Source organism: Macrobrachium nipponense, chromosome 2 (genome assembly GCF_015104395.2).
Source record: "Macrobrachium nipponense isolate FS-2020 chromosome 2, ASM1510439v2, whole genome shotgun sequence".
In the NCBI taxonomy this organism is placed as follows: Eukaryota; Metazoa; Arthropoda; class Malacostraca; order Decapoda; family Palaemonidae; genus Macrobrachium; species Macrobrachium nipponense.
In genome coordinates, this window is record NC_087201.1 from 133,909,691 (window position 1) to 133,924,950 (window position 15,260).

The 15,260-nt window shown below is 37.1% G+C and overlaps 1 protein-coding gene across 1 annotated transcript in view; it reads left to right on the top strand.

Annotated features, from left to right (window-relative positions):
* Nucleotides 1–15,260, top strand: part of LOC135221525 (musculin-like) — a 34,515-nt gene that overhangs the window by 11 nt on the left and 19,244 nt on the right. Inside the window, exons 1-3 of the mRNA XM_064259250.1 lie at nt 1–337; nt 4,861–5,034; nt 11,838–11,997. The exon at nt 1–337 is cut by the window's left edge and continues 11 nt beyond it. Of these exons, the coding sequence (XP_064115320.1) occupies nt 4,898–5,034; nt 11,838–11,997 (297 nt within the window). The 5' untranslated portion in view covers nt 1–337; nt 4,861–4,897. The remainder of the gene's footprint in view (nt 338–4,860; nt 5,035–11,837; nt 11,998–15,260) is intronic.

Consider the following 15,260-nt stretch of genomic DNA (forward strand, 5'->3'; position numbering starts at 1 on the left):
CCACACGCCCTACGACTTATGGCCCTCAACAAACATTAAGTGTAAGGTGAGGCCAGTGGGTCGTTAGGCACTCAGCCTGGCACATATACGTCTGTGTTCAAAATTTTCACACTGAAACAAAAACAATTGACAATGAAAGTTTAAAGAAAAGATAATAACCGGGTGCTTTCCAGAAACACACATTAGATTTTTAATTTAAAAAATACAATTGTTATTTGGAATGATGTGATTTAAAATCAGTTGTTACAGAGCTTTGCAACACGCGACTGGAAAGTGTGACTGCGGAAATGGTGCAACAAGGCTGAGCCTCTGACGAACCGATTGCAAGGAAAAGTGGGTGAGTGTTTGCATTTTGAATCAACTAATACTACCAATTAATAGCAGCACACTTGAGTAAACTGACATAACAGTCAGTAAATACTTTTGTCTTACACTACTACCAATGGAAACGTTATTCCACAGTAGTATGTCTGTTTGATTTTGTTATTCAAAATATATAAAAAGCAGATTGACAAGGAGGACCGTGCAGGTCATCGAAAGTTTTCTGCTTTTTATATATTTCAAATAACAAAATCAAACAGACAAACTGCTGTGGATTTACTTTTCCGTTTTATTGACTCAAGTGCTTATCAGTTTTCTTTAAATTTTACTACTGCCAATACTATGAAACAATAATTGTATTTATTTTGGTAATAGTAGGAATATTCTTAGCATAACCTACTGCGTGAGACTTACATTGTTTACAAAAACTGAGATATGGGCATAAGGTAAAGCAGTTACAGTTTCGCCTGCATGAATCCTCCGGATTACACAGAACTGCGGAATTTGCAGCTTTGCAGTATATCAGTGATACCATGCATGCAACAGTAACTACTTGAAATGCTTTTGGCCAAGCAGAAGCAGACAGCTCGTGATCGCTGTCAGTGAAGTCAACAAGAAACCTCTCTTTGCAATTAATGAAATGTGTAATAAGGTAGGTATGTTTTCAAATAAAAAATAAGAGAATTCACGTAACACGTCAGAAAAGTCTTGCAAATGGTTCCCTTACAAAATAAATAACTTGGAACATGACGTTGCTCTTCTTATCAGGCGTCTCCTGCTCTCTGTAAGAAATATCGATTGGCCCTCCTATGCAAGATGTGAATAGTTATGAGCTTCAAGTATTCCTATGACCTTATTGACAGATGTAGTTGCTTTATCAATTTACTTATCTGTTTATGCATGAAAAGTCTTTAGTTCAAGGCTATTTATCCAGAGCTTGATGTTGAAATAACTTAACGATACTATACAAAAGTATTTGATTATCATTACTCCTCCTGTTGAATTATCATTATCAGCAACGGTATCATAAATTTGGTTATATAACTCTAATTACTGCTCATACGAATGATTTAACATACAGTATCATTTTCATGTTAACATTCGCATCAACTATTCACAAAATTCACAGGGTAAAAAAGTAAAAACGAACTTTTTGTTGCGTGCCACCTTCTTATATAGTAACTTGCGTTCTAAAGCGTTGTCTGCCCCGTAAGTACTTCCTAAACCTGGATAGGAACTATCAGGCATCTTTGCTTGTTTGTTTGTATGGTATTTTTACGTTGCATGGAACTACTAGTGGTTATTCAGCAATGGGACCAACGGCTTTACATGACTTCCGAACCACGTCGAGAGTACAGGCATCTTTGGGAATCGTTTGTTACTGAGCTTAACATTTTTAAAGATCACCCCCCACCCCACCCCTCACCCCACAAATAAAAAATGGACATGTTATTTCCGGTCAAAATTAACGGATGGTCTTTTAAAGTAAGGAAGTCCTCTCCAAAGATCTTTTTTTTCCTCGCTTCCATCCCTAACTTTTCACTAAGATGATTCTATTGTCTATAAATTAACCTTGTCATTTCTTCATTCAGAAACTTATTCTTATTCTCTACCCATTTTTTAAAAGATAAAGATAACAATGTAGAAGTATTATAACAACACACGCAATCAAAACCTACTGCAGTTTAAAGGTCACGATGGAATTCAAGATCATCCCTTTCTCTCCCCAACGCTCATTCTGATTAGCCAGTATCTTCGGAAAAAAATCTTCACCAGGCAACACCTTCGGCAAATCAATATTTTAGTAAGTAAATGTGTCTCCATCATGTGAACAACATTAACAAGGCGCGATCCGACCTCCAGCTTACTTGGGACGTGCACAAGATTTTCCCCTCACGCATAAGTTGTAAACATTATATTCCCAACTTTTCACGTATATTAAAACGTGATAAAATTCACGGTCAATAGAGCCTTGTTTCACCAACGAAAATCAAAATAAATATGCTATATTCAATTAGAGATAATTTTTCTATAATGTTTAACATCCACATTATCATTTTTTACATTTTCATTCTAATAGATAAATTATAAATATATCCTAAAATTCCTGTATCTTTAGCTCAACGCGAAATACCCGTTTCAGACCTTTTTAGGCTCTTCCGTAGACCTTTCCTATTGCAACCCCCCCCCCCCCCCCCCCTCGCCACACGCCACAACAAGAACAACAAAGTAGTTAGGAGGCTTACTCCACGAGTAAGCAAAAAATCGGTTGTTTTTATCATCATAAAGGTTTAGTACTGACTGACTGACAACCTTAGTTTTCATTTGAAGAGAATATCTTTACATGCATGATCCGAAGCTTCCCTAGTCTTTGCCCTCTTTTGCAAAGCTGAATCAATAGCCTTCAGCTGCGCTCATAACACATTTAAAAAGCTTCTCTATCTTTTTCTCAATTATATATGTATATGAATATATAGACATATACACACTAACATATATATATACATACTAATAAATCACAAAAGTAAGCACGTGATTTTGTTTATTGGCCGAAGCCACTGGGATAATTTAAAAAACAAAAGACGGAGTGCGAAGTACTTTCGTGGATTTAACACATCTTCGGGGCACACATCTTTGTGCCCCGGAGATGTGTTAAATACACGAAAGTGATTGGCACTCTGTCTTTTCTTTTTTAAATTTTCCCAGTGGCTTCACCTAATACACACACACACACACATATATATATATATAGTTATATATAATTATCTATATATATATATATATATAATATATATATATATATAGTATATATATATTAATATATATATACACATTTAAATAAACATATACACGCACACATATATATATATATACATACACACACACATATATATATAATATATGTTATATATATATTATAGTTCTGTTAACCTAATAACCCTAAATGATCTACTTGGTAGTCGGGCAACTGTTGTAGGTCACGTCGTGGAACATGTCTAGTCTCCATTACACAGACAAATGCTGACAACCGAAAATTATCACATATTAAAACCATCACAGGAAATGACTCTGATAAGCGTTAGCCTTCCGGATATCAGCAAGACCTATACGACTGAACTTTTTACTCGTCTGCGCTTTTCAACCCTTATTGCGACCAGTTACAGCCTACTACCCACAAGGCACACTTCACTGTTGAGGTCAACTAGAGCATATTGGATTTTTCATTATGTGGGGCCCCAAGAACGTCACACTCTTACCTCGTGGATTTGAACTCTGGTTTCTCAGGGGTGAGGTTAAGCCATAAACCACTGAGCTACGAGAATCCGTATATATATATATATATATATATATATATATATATATATATATATATATATATAGAAAATACATATATTTTATATAAGTATGTTAATGTATGACTGAATCACGAAAATTTGGAACGTGATGAATATCTTTGGAAATAAGGACAAAATCCACGAAGGAAAGTGAAACAAATGGCGTAACCACTGCGAGGCCTTTCGACTTAGTAAAGGACGATAAGTCGAAAGTCCTCGCAACGATTACTCCATTGTTCTTTACTTCGTGGGATTTTGCCTATATATAATATATATATATATATATATATATGATATATATATATATATATATATATATATCATATAAAATATAATATATATTATATATTAAATATATATGCTATATTATATCATATATGTAATATATATACATGCACATATATATTCAGCTGTGTTAAACTTAAATTTGAATATGAATTAAAGTATCTTGCAATGCTAGCATTCAAAAGTTCAGCATATTGTTTCACCTAAAGCAGAAACGCTGCATGCTGCAATGACAGCGTCCCCACTAGCATTACAGATGAATTAATTAATCCTAATCATAAAATACAAATAATCCCATACCCAACATATCTTGATAACATTATCTTTCTTTAGACTGTAATTCCTTGCTGGACGAGTGGTTTACGTGCCCCCTACCGATTCGGCAGTTCCGAGTTCAATTCCCCGCTCTGCCAAGGTGGAATCAGAAGAATTGGTTTCTGGTGATTAGAAATTCATTTCTCGATATCCTGTAGATAAGCTGTAGGTCCCGTTGCTATACTCTGTTTTTTTCCATCTGTCCATCCGCCTGTGGTGTTTTTGTATGGTAACACTGCGTCCTGGGCTTTAGATAGTTACGCTATGTGTAGTTTTTAGGTAAATAAAAGGATATCTGTACATTTGCAACTGAAAAGTGTTTTAATAATTTACTGTATGCGAATTACACCGTTAATATTCGAAATAGGATATTATTATAATCGTTGAATGTAAGCTGCATGTAACTATCTAAAGCCCGGGACGCAGTGTTACCATACAAAAACACCACAGGCGGATGGACAGATGGAAAAAAACAGAGTATAGGTAACCAATTGTTTCCTAGCCACGTAACAATATGCAATCCTTCAGGCCAGCTCTAGGAAAGCTGTACTATCAGCTCAGTGGTCTGGTCAAACTAAGATATACTTAACTTTTTTTTCTCTAGATTGTGACTGACGAAGCCGCCCAAAGTCTTGTGCACGATGCCACGACGACGAAAAGACAATTCGGAAGGAGGTGGAGGTACCGGAGGAGGGGGAGGAGGGCGTGTGAGGGAGAAACCCGTCCAGAGGAACGCTGCCAATGCCCGGGAAAGAGCCCGCATGAGGATACTCTCGAGGTAAGGAGAGAATTCAGGAGCTTTTTAGGTAGTGAGTGCTTTAGTCAATCTTAGATTGCATTAGACAATGCGGAAAGGAAATTGATAGTAAGAGGTTTGATAGGTGTAACGGGAGGAAAACCTATGGAACATTGTTAGAAGGGGGTGGAAAGTAAGACGGAAAAGAGAATATGACTGGAGGTACGGTAAAAGAAATGAAAGGAGTGGTTAGCTAGGGGCCGAAGGGACGCTGCAAAGAACCTTAAGTAATGCCTACAGTGCACCGTGTGAGATGCAGTGACGGCACTACCACCCTACGGGATTTATTGTTACAGTGGATTTGTGGCCGGTAAATGCTACCCTTGCACTAATTAATGAATATTTACATAATATCCTCTGGACTTTTCTATCCTCATAATCATTGTTTTTATAACTTGAGTGGCATAAACCTGTTAATAGACTAGAAAGTAGTGATGGAACTTGCGATTTACCTAAACATGCATTGCTAAATATATCTACCAAAAATATGGAAGTCGTATGAATTTCCTATCAAACAGCAAAGGTACTTGAAAACCACCTTGTGGGGAATACGAGACAGAATGAAAAAAAAAATCACCCCATTTTTTTAGACTAAAAATTCGGATGGAATGCGAGAGACTTACAAACACAAGTACATTCGGTATGTCCAATCAAGCGACAGATGTCCTTTGTGATCAAGAGCATTGCGTACGTAAAGTTATTAATCACCACTATTGGAAATACGAAGGCAAGTGGCTCTTTCATCATGCCGACGAATTAAGTGAGTGGCATAAAAGATCATCCACATTTTGTACGGCACGAGATGGACGTGTTTGTAAACCTCTGTGGAGAGAGTAATACACTTTGCAGCTTTGTTGTTTGATGAATGTTTATAGGGCCAGAAAAACAACTCATGATTGGCGGACATTGTCTTTCGAAGAGTATTTCCTGTCATTACCACATATTGTCGTTATCCATTTCACTTGAGAAAAAAAAATGGTTGTTTCTAAAAATGAAGATGAAGTTAAAATATTCGTTTCGACATATTAAACAGATCTCCGTTTATATCACATTGCTACTGACGCAATGCGGATCTAAAACGGCTTTTGAACCGTAAATTTCCAGAGTGACGTACTAAATACACGTGTCAAAGAAAACTTTTAAGTTTCCTCTATTATGTGGCATTACTGAGGTAATACCATTTTTTTCTTTTTAATCATCATACGCTGGCGATAATTGTGAGGCATTGTGTTTCTTGAAGTGACGAGTTCTTGATTTATAATACGCATTGCATGTTTATTTACGTATCTGAGCTACGAATTTGTAAACTTAATTCTTGATTTTGATATCATATTGACACATACTCCGTCTTTTTTAATTGCCGTTTCTCTGCCCCTACCATGCTGACATGACTTCAAATCCTAACTTGATTCAAAAATGCTCTGACGCAAGAACGACTATAGTTGGTTCACTTAAGGTAGATTCTTGGGTGAGCCCTATACCTACGAGACGTTTGTTTAGCGGCCGCTGATTGGTTGGGAGCTGTCTACCTCCCGGTACCAGCCAATTAAAGGCCGCCAAACAAACGTCTCGTAGGCAAAGGGCTCATCCAAGTATCTACCTTAAGTGAACCGGCTATACATGAAGTTATATCTATCATGTGATGATTTCGTATGAATTTTTTCTGCGTCACCGAGGCATAAATTGGATTCCATGTAATACATGTATACTACATTTTAAGTCTGGCTCAGTGTATCCTTTTGAAATTCATTATCACATTTTATCTTATAAGGGGTATAATATATTTTACTGCTAACGAGAAATTTCAAGCTGTGTAGGAAGAATAAATTTGTTTATGGTATTCTAAAATAGTCTATGAGAAATTAATAACACAATCAGCCCGAATCTCTATATATTACCCTACTTAACATTATCAAATATTTTGGAAGTGTCGTAATTTTTCACGCTCCTGTCGATTTACACATTCGGTAATTTGTTTACTCATCAAGAAGGAGACTCTCTTCTTAATTGCTCGTAAGTTAAGTATATCTCAGTTTAACCAGGTCACTGAGCTGATTACAGCTCACCTAGGGCTGGCCCGAAGGATTAGATATTTTTACGTGGCTAGGAACCAATTGGTTACTTAGCAATGGGGCCTACAGCTTATTGTGGGATCCGAACCACATTGAGAAATGAATTTCTGTCACCAGAAATAAATTCCTCTCATTCCTTGTTGGGAGAGCGTGGAATCGTACACCGACTCTGAGAGCGGTAGTCGAGCACAAAACCGACTCGTCCAATGTTAATTGCTCGTGATAATAGCACTTAGCCTATCAACTTAAACTGATAATAGTATTAGTTTTAGGGCAATGGTTAATTAGCGTTCCGAATTTTGAAAAGTCGACTTCAACTCATACTTGCGTTTTATAGTGTTTTACAGGCTGCTGAAGGGGTTACAAATTCTTATAATTCATACAATATTATCTTGATTTGTGTTTAATTGCTTAATTGCACTTTTTACTCTTTCTTTAACTAGCTTACCCAAAACCATCTGTGTCAGAGTTCAGCTAGCTAAATATTGTCCAAATATATGTTCCCTAGTTTAAACACATCGAAGATTCTCAAACATACTTATAATCGATTATTCGAAACATGATGACAAATATTAGTCGGCGTTTTCATGAGTATTTCATCTCTGAAATATTCAATAGCCCATTTATTTCTACTTCTTTAAAAAGACCTTGGTACATACATTCTCAAAGCAGGTGAATTATGCATGAATTAATGTTCTGGGTCTAACGCTTTCAAACGAGAAATTGACTGTATATTTCAAGTAACAGCGCCAAGAAATCAGCCAAAATAGAGGTAAAACAAGAACAATAAATAATTTAATATTAAGTGGTAAGAGCACCAACCTGAGGGAGTGATAGAAAACGATCAGGCAAAGATTCCTTGGGACTATATGGTATCAGAAAAGATAGGGCGATAAGTGCCCCACACTATAACAACCACCCAGTCGAATAGGATGACTATGATAGACAAAAAATATTATTATTATTTACAAAACGCAACTGATAGTCATGGCTATCTCTGTTTTACTGAGAAAATACTGCTCATATCCGATCTTAGGGTTCAGGTTCGATTCCCTGCTCTGTCAAATAGGAATCAGAGAAATTTTCTGGTGATAGAAATTCATTTGTCGATGTGATTCGGATCCCATAATAAGCTATAGGTACCGTTGCTAAGTAACCAATAGGTTCCTAGCTACGTAAAAACATCTAATCCTTCGGGCCAACCCTAGGAGAGCTGTTAATCAGCTCAGTGGTCGGGTTAAACTAAGATATACTTAACTGCTCATCATACACTTCACAGTCCATCAGCACCAAACACCAAAATTGCAAAAAGTTAATCACGAAACAGATACTTCGAATTTGTGCCAATAGCCACGAAGGATTGCTTGACACCTGGGGCAGCCATGTTGATTAACTGCTTCATTTTCCAGTGCAACCTGGGAAAAAAAGAGAAAGCTTTTATAACAAGAATTGTTAAAAGATTATCCATTTCTTGCAGGGGGCTGCGTGTCGGAAAATTTGTTTTTTGAACGAAGACTTTAACACTTCCGTAAATTATAATAATTGCAATATTACAAATGTTGTCTCTCAAAGCAAGTCACTAATTATGCATTTTTATTTGTAAATGATGATCACACAATATCTATGGGATATTTTCTAAATCGAGATTAATGGCAACAAGTGTAATTTTCCAAACTGCGTATTACGTTGTGATCGTAATGTCGAATTAAGCGCAAAGGTTAAAAAATTGATATCAAATATGGAAAAATTAAACAGCGGGATTATATACTGTCGCAAGTTAAGCTATTCAGCGTACATAGCAACTTCATCCATAGGTAACTCATATACATAGTATGCAATATGATCTGGTTTCAGTACGTAGTATATTTCATTGCTTATTTCAGGCATCTAGCCTGGAGAGGGAATGGGAAAATAGAATTCAGGCCAAAGGGCAAGCTCTGGGACCTATGAGATCATTCAGCGCTGAAAGGGAAAGTGACAGTGAGAAGGTTAGAGAAGTGTAACAGGTGGAAAACCTCAAAGCAGTTGCACAATGGAACAATTATTGTTAGAGAGGGTGAGCTAACCAGGCGAGAGGATCAAATTTATTATTATTGTGGTCATTAATGGCTGTGGTGTTGCTGTTGCCTTTGTTGTAAATAATTTTTATTGTTTTGTAAAAGAAAACTATTGATATGGCTTTGTCTGTCTCTCCGCCCTCAGATCTTAAAATCTAATGAGGCTAGAGGGCTGCAAGTTGATCATCAGCCCTCTAAACTTACCAAATTATAGCCCTACTAGCCTCGGTAGTTTTTATTTAACTTACGATAGGTTAAAGCTATCCATGATCGTGCGTTTGGCACCTCAACTCGCAGGCCACCACGGCCGGGTGAGTGTTTCATGGGCCGTGGCTGAGAGTTTCATACAGCATTATATGCTGTAGAGAAAACTGGATTGCGCCGAAGCAACTTTGACGTATTTTTTACTTTTTTTGCGTGCCCTCGCTATAGGACCTAGCAACAAAAACACAAGAGATGCTCTACATACGGGTCAAAACACATGAGAAATAACCCAAAGAAAATACTCTGACAGTGAAAGGAGTTTACGAGATCTTAATTTTCTATCTGTTGTCATTCTACCGAATTACTTCAGATATAATTTGACTGATTTCGTTTCAAGTTGAATGAAGGTTGCAACTTATAAACTTCCGTCCCTAATTCGCAAGCTTTCGATTCACTCACAAACCGTGAACTTCATCATGAATCTATTTGATCATTTAGTTAATATATTCACAGTCTCATCCAAAGGCATTGATAGAAATTAAGAAACCCTCCAAAACATAAATCAAAACATGAAGCTACCTGATGATTTAGTTAATATGATCAAACATTGATTCGAAGCCATTGATGTAAAATTAAGAGACCCTACAAAAAATATGCAATATGACAGACTAACGGTATATAATGTTTTATAAACTGGAAAAAATAATGTCTGGAAGGTAATTGAAAGTACTAAATATTACAGGTTACATTTCAAAGTTTCGAAGGGACAATGAAATATTTTGTTGTGAGACCACATTGTTGAGACCGTTGATATTTCACATCTTTGAATGCTTTAAGGAGAATCCGTAAATAATAATAATAAAATAATCAATAAAATAATAATAATAATAACTAATAATAAAATAATAAGTAATAATAAAATAATAAATGGTACGAGCACCAACTTGAAGGAGTGATAGAAAACGATCAGGCAAAGGCACCACGACTATAAATACCACCCAGTCGAAACGGAGGATTGTGATAGACTAAAAATAATAATAATAATAATAATAATAATAATAATAATAATATTAATAATAATAACAATGATAATAATAATAAAACTTTCATCTACGAATTTTTCTCTTGCATGAATAGGCGACAGGACTGAAAATATTAGCACGCATACAAAAAAAACAGTTGTCACAAAAATCTAATTTACGACCGTCTTTTTGGAGACAAAGTTACTAACACTAATGAGCTAGAGCGTCTATCATATATTAGTTGTTACTCATCCAGTTACTGACCCGAACCAACGCGATTTAACTTCGCTGACCGGACGCCCAATATCAAATTTAGGCCAAAGGCCAAGCGCTGGGACCTACGAGGTCATTCAGCGCTGAAAGGGAAATCGATAATAATTGTTCTAAGGTGTAAGTTAAGTATATCTTAGTTTAACCAGACCACTGACCTGATTAACAGCTCTCCTACGGCTGGCCTGAAGGATTAGATATTTTTACGTGGCTACGAACCATTTGGTTACCTAGCAATGGGACATACAGCTTATTGTGGGATCCGAACCACATTATATCAAGAAATTAATTTCTAATCACCAGGAATAAAATTCCTCTGATTCCCTGCTGGCAGAGCGGGGAATCGAACTCGGGAATACGAAATCGGTAGGCGAGCAACAGGAGGAAAACCTTGTAGTTGCACTATCATACATTTGTTAGGACAGGGTGGACAGTAAGATGGAAGAAAGAGAATAAGAACGGAGGTACAGTGATTGGATATGAAGGTGTTACAGTTAGGGGCCGAAGGGATGCAGCAATGAACCTTAAATAATACCATATAATATCTATTAACGGATGATAACAGCTGTAAAAAAATGCTCATTTACTCGTTGGACGAGTGTTTTACGTGCTTGCCTACCGATTCGGCAGTCCGGAGTTCGATTCCCCGCTCTGCCAATGTGGAATCGAGGAATTTCTGCTGTTTAGAAATTAACTTCTCGAAATAATGTGGTTCGGATCCCACAATAAGCTATAGGTCATATTGCTAGGTAACCAATTGATTCCTAGCCAAGTAAATAAATACCTAATCCTTCGGGCCAGACCTAGGAGCATTGTTGCCAATTTAGTGGAGCTTCACACATACGCCGATGCATTAACAAACAGTTTCTATGAATTCTAGTTGTCATAGTAATGCTATAATGATAAAATTACTCTAATATGTATATATACTAAAATAGATACGCTAATTTCACTTATTTCCCCGATTTTGTATAAGTCTTATACCCAGTTTGGAGGGTAAACACATACCAATTGGCAACACTGCCTAGGAGAGCTGTTAATCAGCTCAGTGGTCTGGTTGAACTAAGATATACTTAACGCAGTGATAACAGCATAAATAATGCATTAACAAAAAATATCACAATAAATAATACACACGGATTCTTTCCACACCTCGACAGAGCCTTCTCCCGCTTGAAGACGACGCTGCCCTGGGTTCCAGCGGACACTAAGTTGTCCAAATTAGACACCCTGCGACTGGCAACTTCGTACATTGCTCACCTTCGTGCCCTCCTGCAAGACGATGCCCAGCCCAGGTCCCAAACACACCCACTGGCTCTGGTAAGTCTCAATTGACTTGTTTAGCATCATTCTCAAATTTGCATTACTGTGTGGCATTATGATGAGAATCCTGCTTTCTCGTATTTGACATCTGCACAGATGTGGTCTTAGACACCGAATGTGGTGAATAAGAACATCTTGGAGCTCTGTTATAGATTTTGTTTCTCTCTTTTATATAAGTCAACACTGTTGATCCCCACCGAATAGGAGGTTACTGTCCCACTGGTCCAGTTAATTTGTTTCAGTTTGGTAGCAGAATTACACAAAACGTCATATTGATTCTGACGTATATTTAACCAGAAGGTGGGCTTCGTGGGTGGCAAAAACTGACTGAATTATCTGGAGAGATCCGGATCTGAATAGGGGATTTTTTTTTTTTTTGAAGCGGAAGGGGGAGGGTGACAATGGGAGGCTACTGGGTGTTAGGGAAACACAAGATATACGACTGCTCACTCTTAGAGGAAGTATGGTCTCCGAAAGCTTTTGGCTAAATTGCCTGGCAATACAGCGGTGAGTGTGTGTGCTACTTGGTTTGCTGACTACCATTATCCATCTTCTGTTGAGCCGTCACATTGCCACACTTCTTGCACTTCTTTAACTGTAAAATTGTGAATGCTATGTTCCTCTTAGCAGTATAATTTCTTTCAATGACCATAACTTTAAGAAGAGTTATAGTACTGCTTAATCGCCATATACCATTACTTCGGTGTATTTGTCGTGCACGAGTTATTGACATAAAAGTACTTAATTTTTTATCCTAATTTCTTTTTAAATACTATTTATTTCCTTGACTGTACTTTCCTTCTCACAAATAAGTATTCTATTTTTAAGAATACGGCATGGTCAATTTGACTTGTTACATATGAATAATATAAAATACACTAATGGGAGGAATAGCTTCCCTTTTAAAATGAAAAAAAAAAAAATACTGTAATTTCAAATACAGCTGTATTGGAAAACAAATTGAACTAGTTCATAATGACCTTCAGTGATTTCTCATTTCAAAATAATTCTATTAATAAATAATAATTTGGGTGCGAGGACAGTTTATTCTACCGAAGTAATACACATCAGTCAGTTGGTAGTCTTAGGAAGAGAACAGCAAAAAATGTTGTATGACATCCCAGTTTATCGATAAAGTGAGCGAAAATAAGTTCACTGTTTTCAGAGATAATGGAACTGTCTCCATCTGTACTTACTATCTTAGCCTGTGCACTCTGACTCTGTTGGTATGCAAAGTGACGTATAATCAACTGCTTACATAATAATTTGAGTTCTGCGAGGACAAGTTTTCTATTTATTGCTTTCACTAACCGGAAATCAACCGCAACCTCTTTGTAAATCTACAAAGTCGGTCATGAATGGAGTTTGGCGCGGGTGTTTGTTTGTTTGTATGGTGTTTTTACGTTGCATGGAATCAGTGGTTATTCAGCAACGGGACCAACGGCTTTACGTGACTTTCGAACCACGTCGAGAATGAACTTCTCTCACCAGAAATACACATCCCTGACCCCTCAATGGAATGCCCAATAATGGAACTCGCGGCCACCGAGGTGGTAGGCCAAGGCCACTAAGGCACTGGCGCGGGTGTTGCTGCCTCCGAAAAAAAAAACTCTTGATAGAGTTTGTAGTAGATTAAAACTTGTTAATGGGGGGTGTTTGTAAGTTGAACTAGTTCGTGTTTAAACTAACAGAACTTCCTCGCTTGATAATGGGACTTTGAACTGAAAATCTTTCTGACTTTCAGTCTTCCTGAAATGCTATGGTCGAAGTCTTAACAGTAATGCCTTTGATGTAAACCATCTCTATGTCATAAGATCTCTGACAAGGTTCAGCTGTCCATAGACAGAGTACGATATGCTCTCTAATTCCATGTTATTTCCTAAAGCTCTGGCCTTCATTCATAAAAAAATTTCCTTAAACTTATGCAAACTAAGCATATCTTTTTCCATTTCCCTTTTATTCCTTAAACCAAGGGAATGTCGCGAGTGTAAAATGACAATACTGGTATGTGATTTTTTCACGCAAGATTGTTCATTCTTTATTAACTATACTCTGTTTTTTTCCATCTGTCCATCCGCCTGTGGTGTTTTCGCATGGTAACACTGCGTCCCGGGCTTTAAATAGTTACGCTGTGTAAGTTTTAGGTAAATAAAAGGATATCTGGGTGTACATTTACAACTGAAAAGTGTTTTAATAATTTACTGTATGCGAATTACACCGTTAATATTCGAAATAGGATGTTATTATTATTGCTGAATGTAAGCTGAATGCAACTATCTAAAGCCCGGGACGCAGTGTTACCATACGCATACACCACAGCCGGATGGAAAGATGGAAAAAAACAGAGTATAGAGACAAATGCAGTCACAGCACAAAAAATGTTCTTCCGGGTGTTTTCTGCATAATAGTAAAATATGTATCCACCTTTACGGCAGTTGGGGATTACCGTAAAAACATAAACAAAAGACTGTAAATACCATAACGATAATAACCCCCAAAAGAAATATTAGTCGTTGATAACGACCCGCGAAAACTCTTAGGGGTCATTCTCTTGGAAAGATCCAAATATTTTCGTTCGATGTGATAAAAAAGCGTTCCAAGTAATCTAAGTGTTTTGTTTTGTAAAATGTTAGCGCCATCACCCCTAATCCTCCATTATGCTCTGATACCAAGCTATTTACAGGCATCTGGATAACTCTTTATACATCTTTAATGGACATCCTTATCAGCACAGCATTACCCTATTTTTCTCCGGTCCAGTACAAAGTACTTCGATGGTGTGTGTGACAACGTGCGCGATTCCCGCATTTGTTATGCCAATCTAACAATACTAACTTAAAACATTTAAACGGTTAACTATGAAGTACGTTTCTTTAAGCAAAAACATGCCAAGGGCCTTGGACGTTCTGAGGAAAAAATGAGAAAAATCAAGGTTACATGAGCGCAATTTCCTGACTACCGTTCCCAAAGGAAGAAAACAAATAGGAGACCTCTCAGAACATCGTCTGTAAAACTTTCCTACTGTCTGTCAAAACTCTGACCATGCCAATAAGATCTAAATCCGTCATCACCATACTTAGAAGCCCAGACAGAAAGAAGCTAGGCAACAGTATTCAATAAGGTCGAACATCCCATTAGATTCTCTCATGAAAAGCGAATTTACGGTGGAAACCTATGAGGGCCTGAATAGAGTTCGAGAAAGGGCTCTTTTCGCCTTGCCTAAAGAAAACAAAAATGACAGAAGACACTTTACACTGACG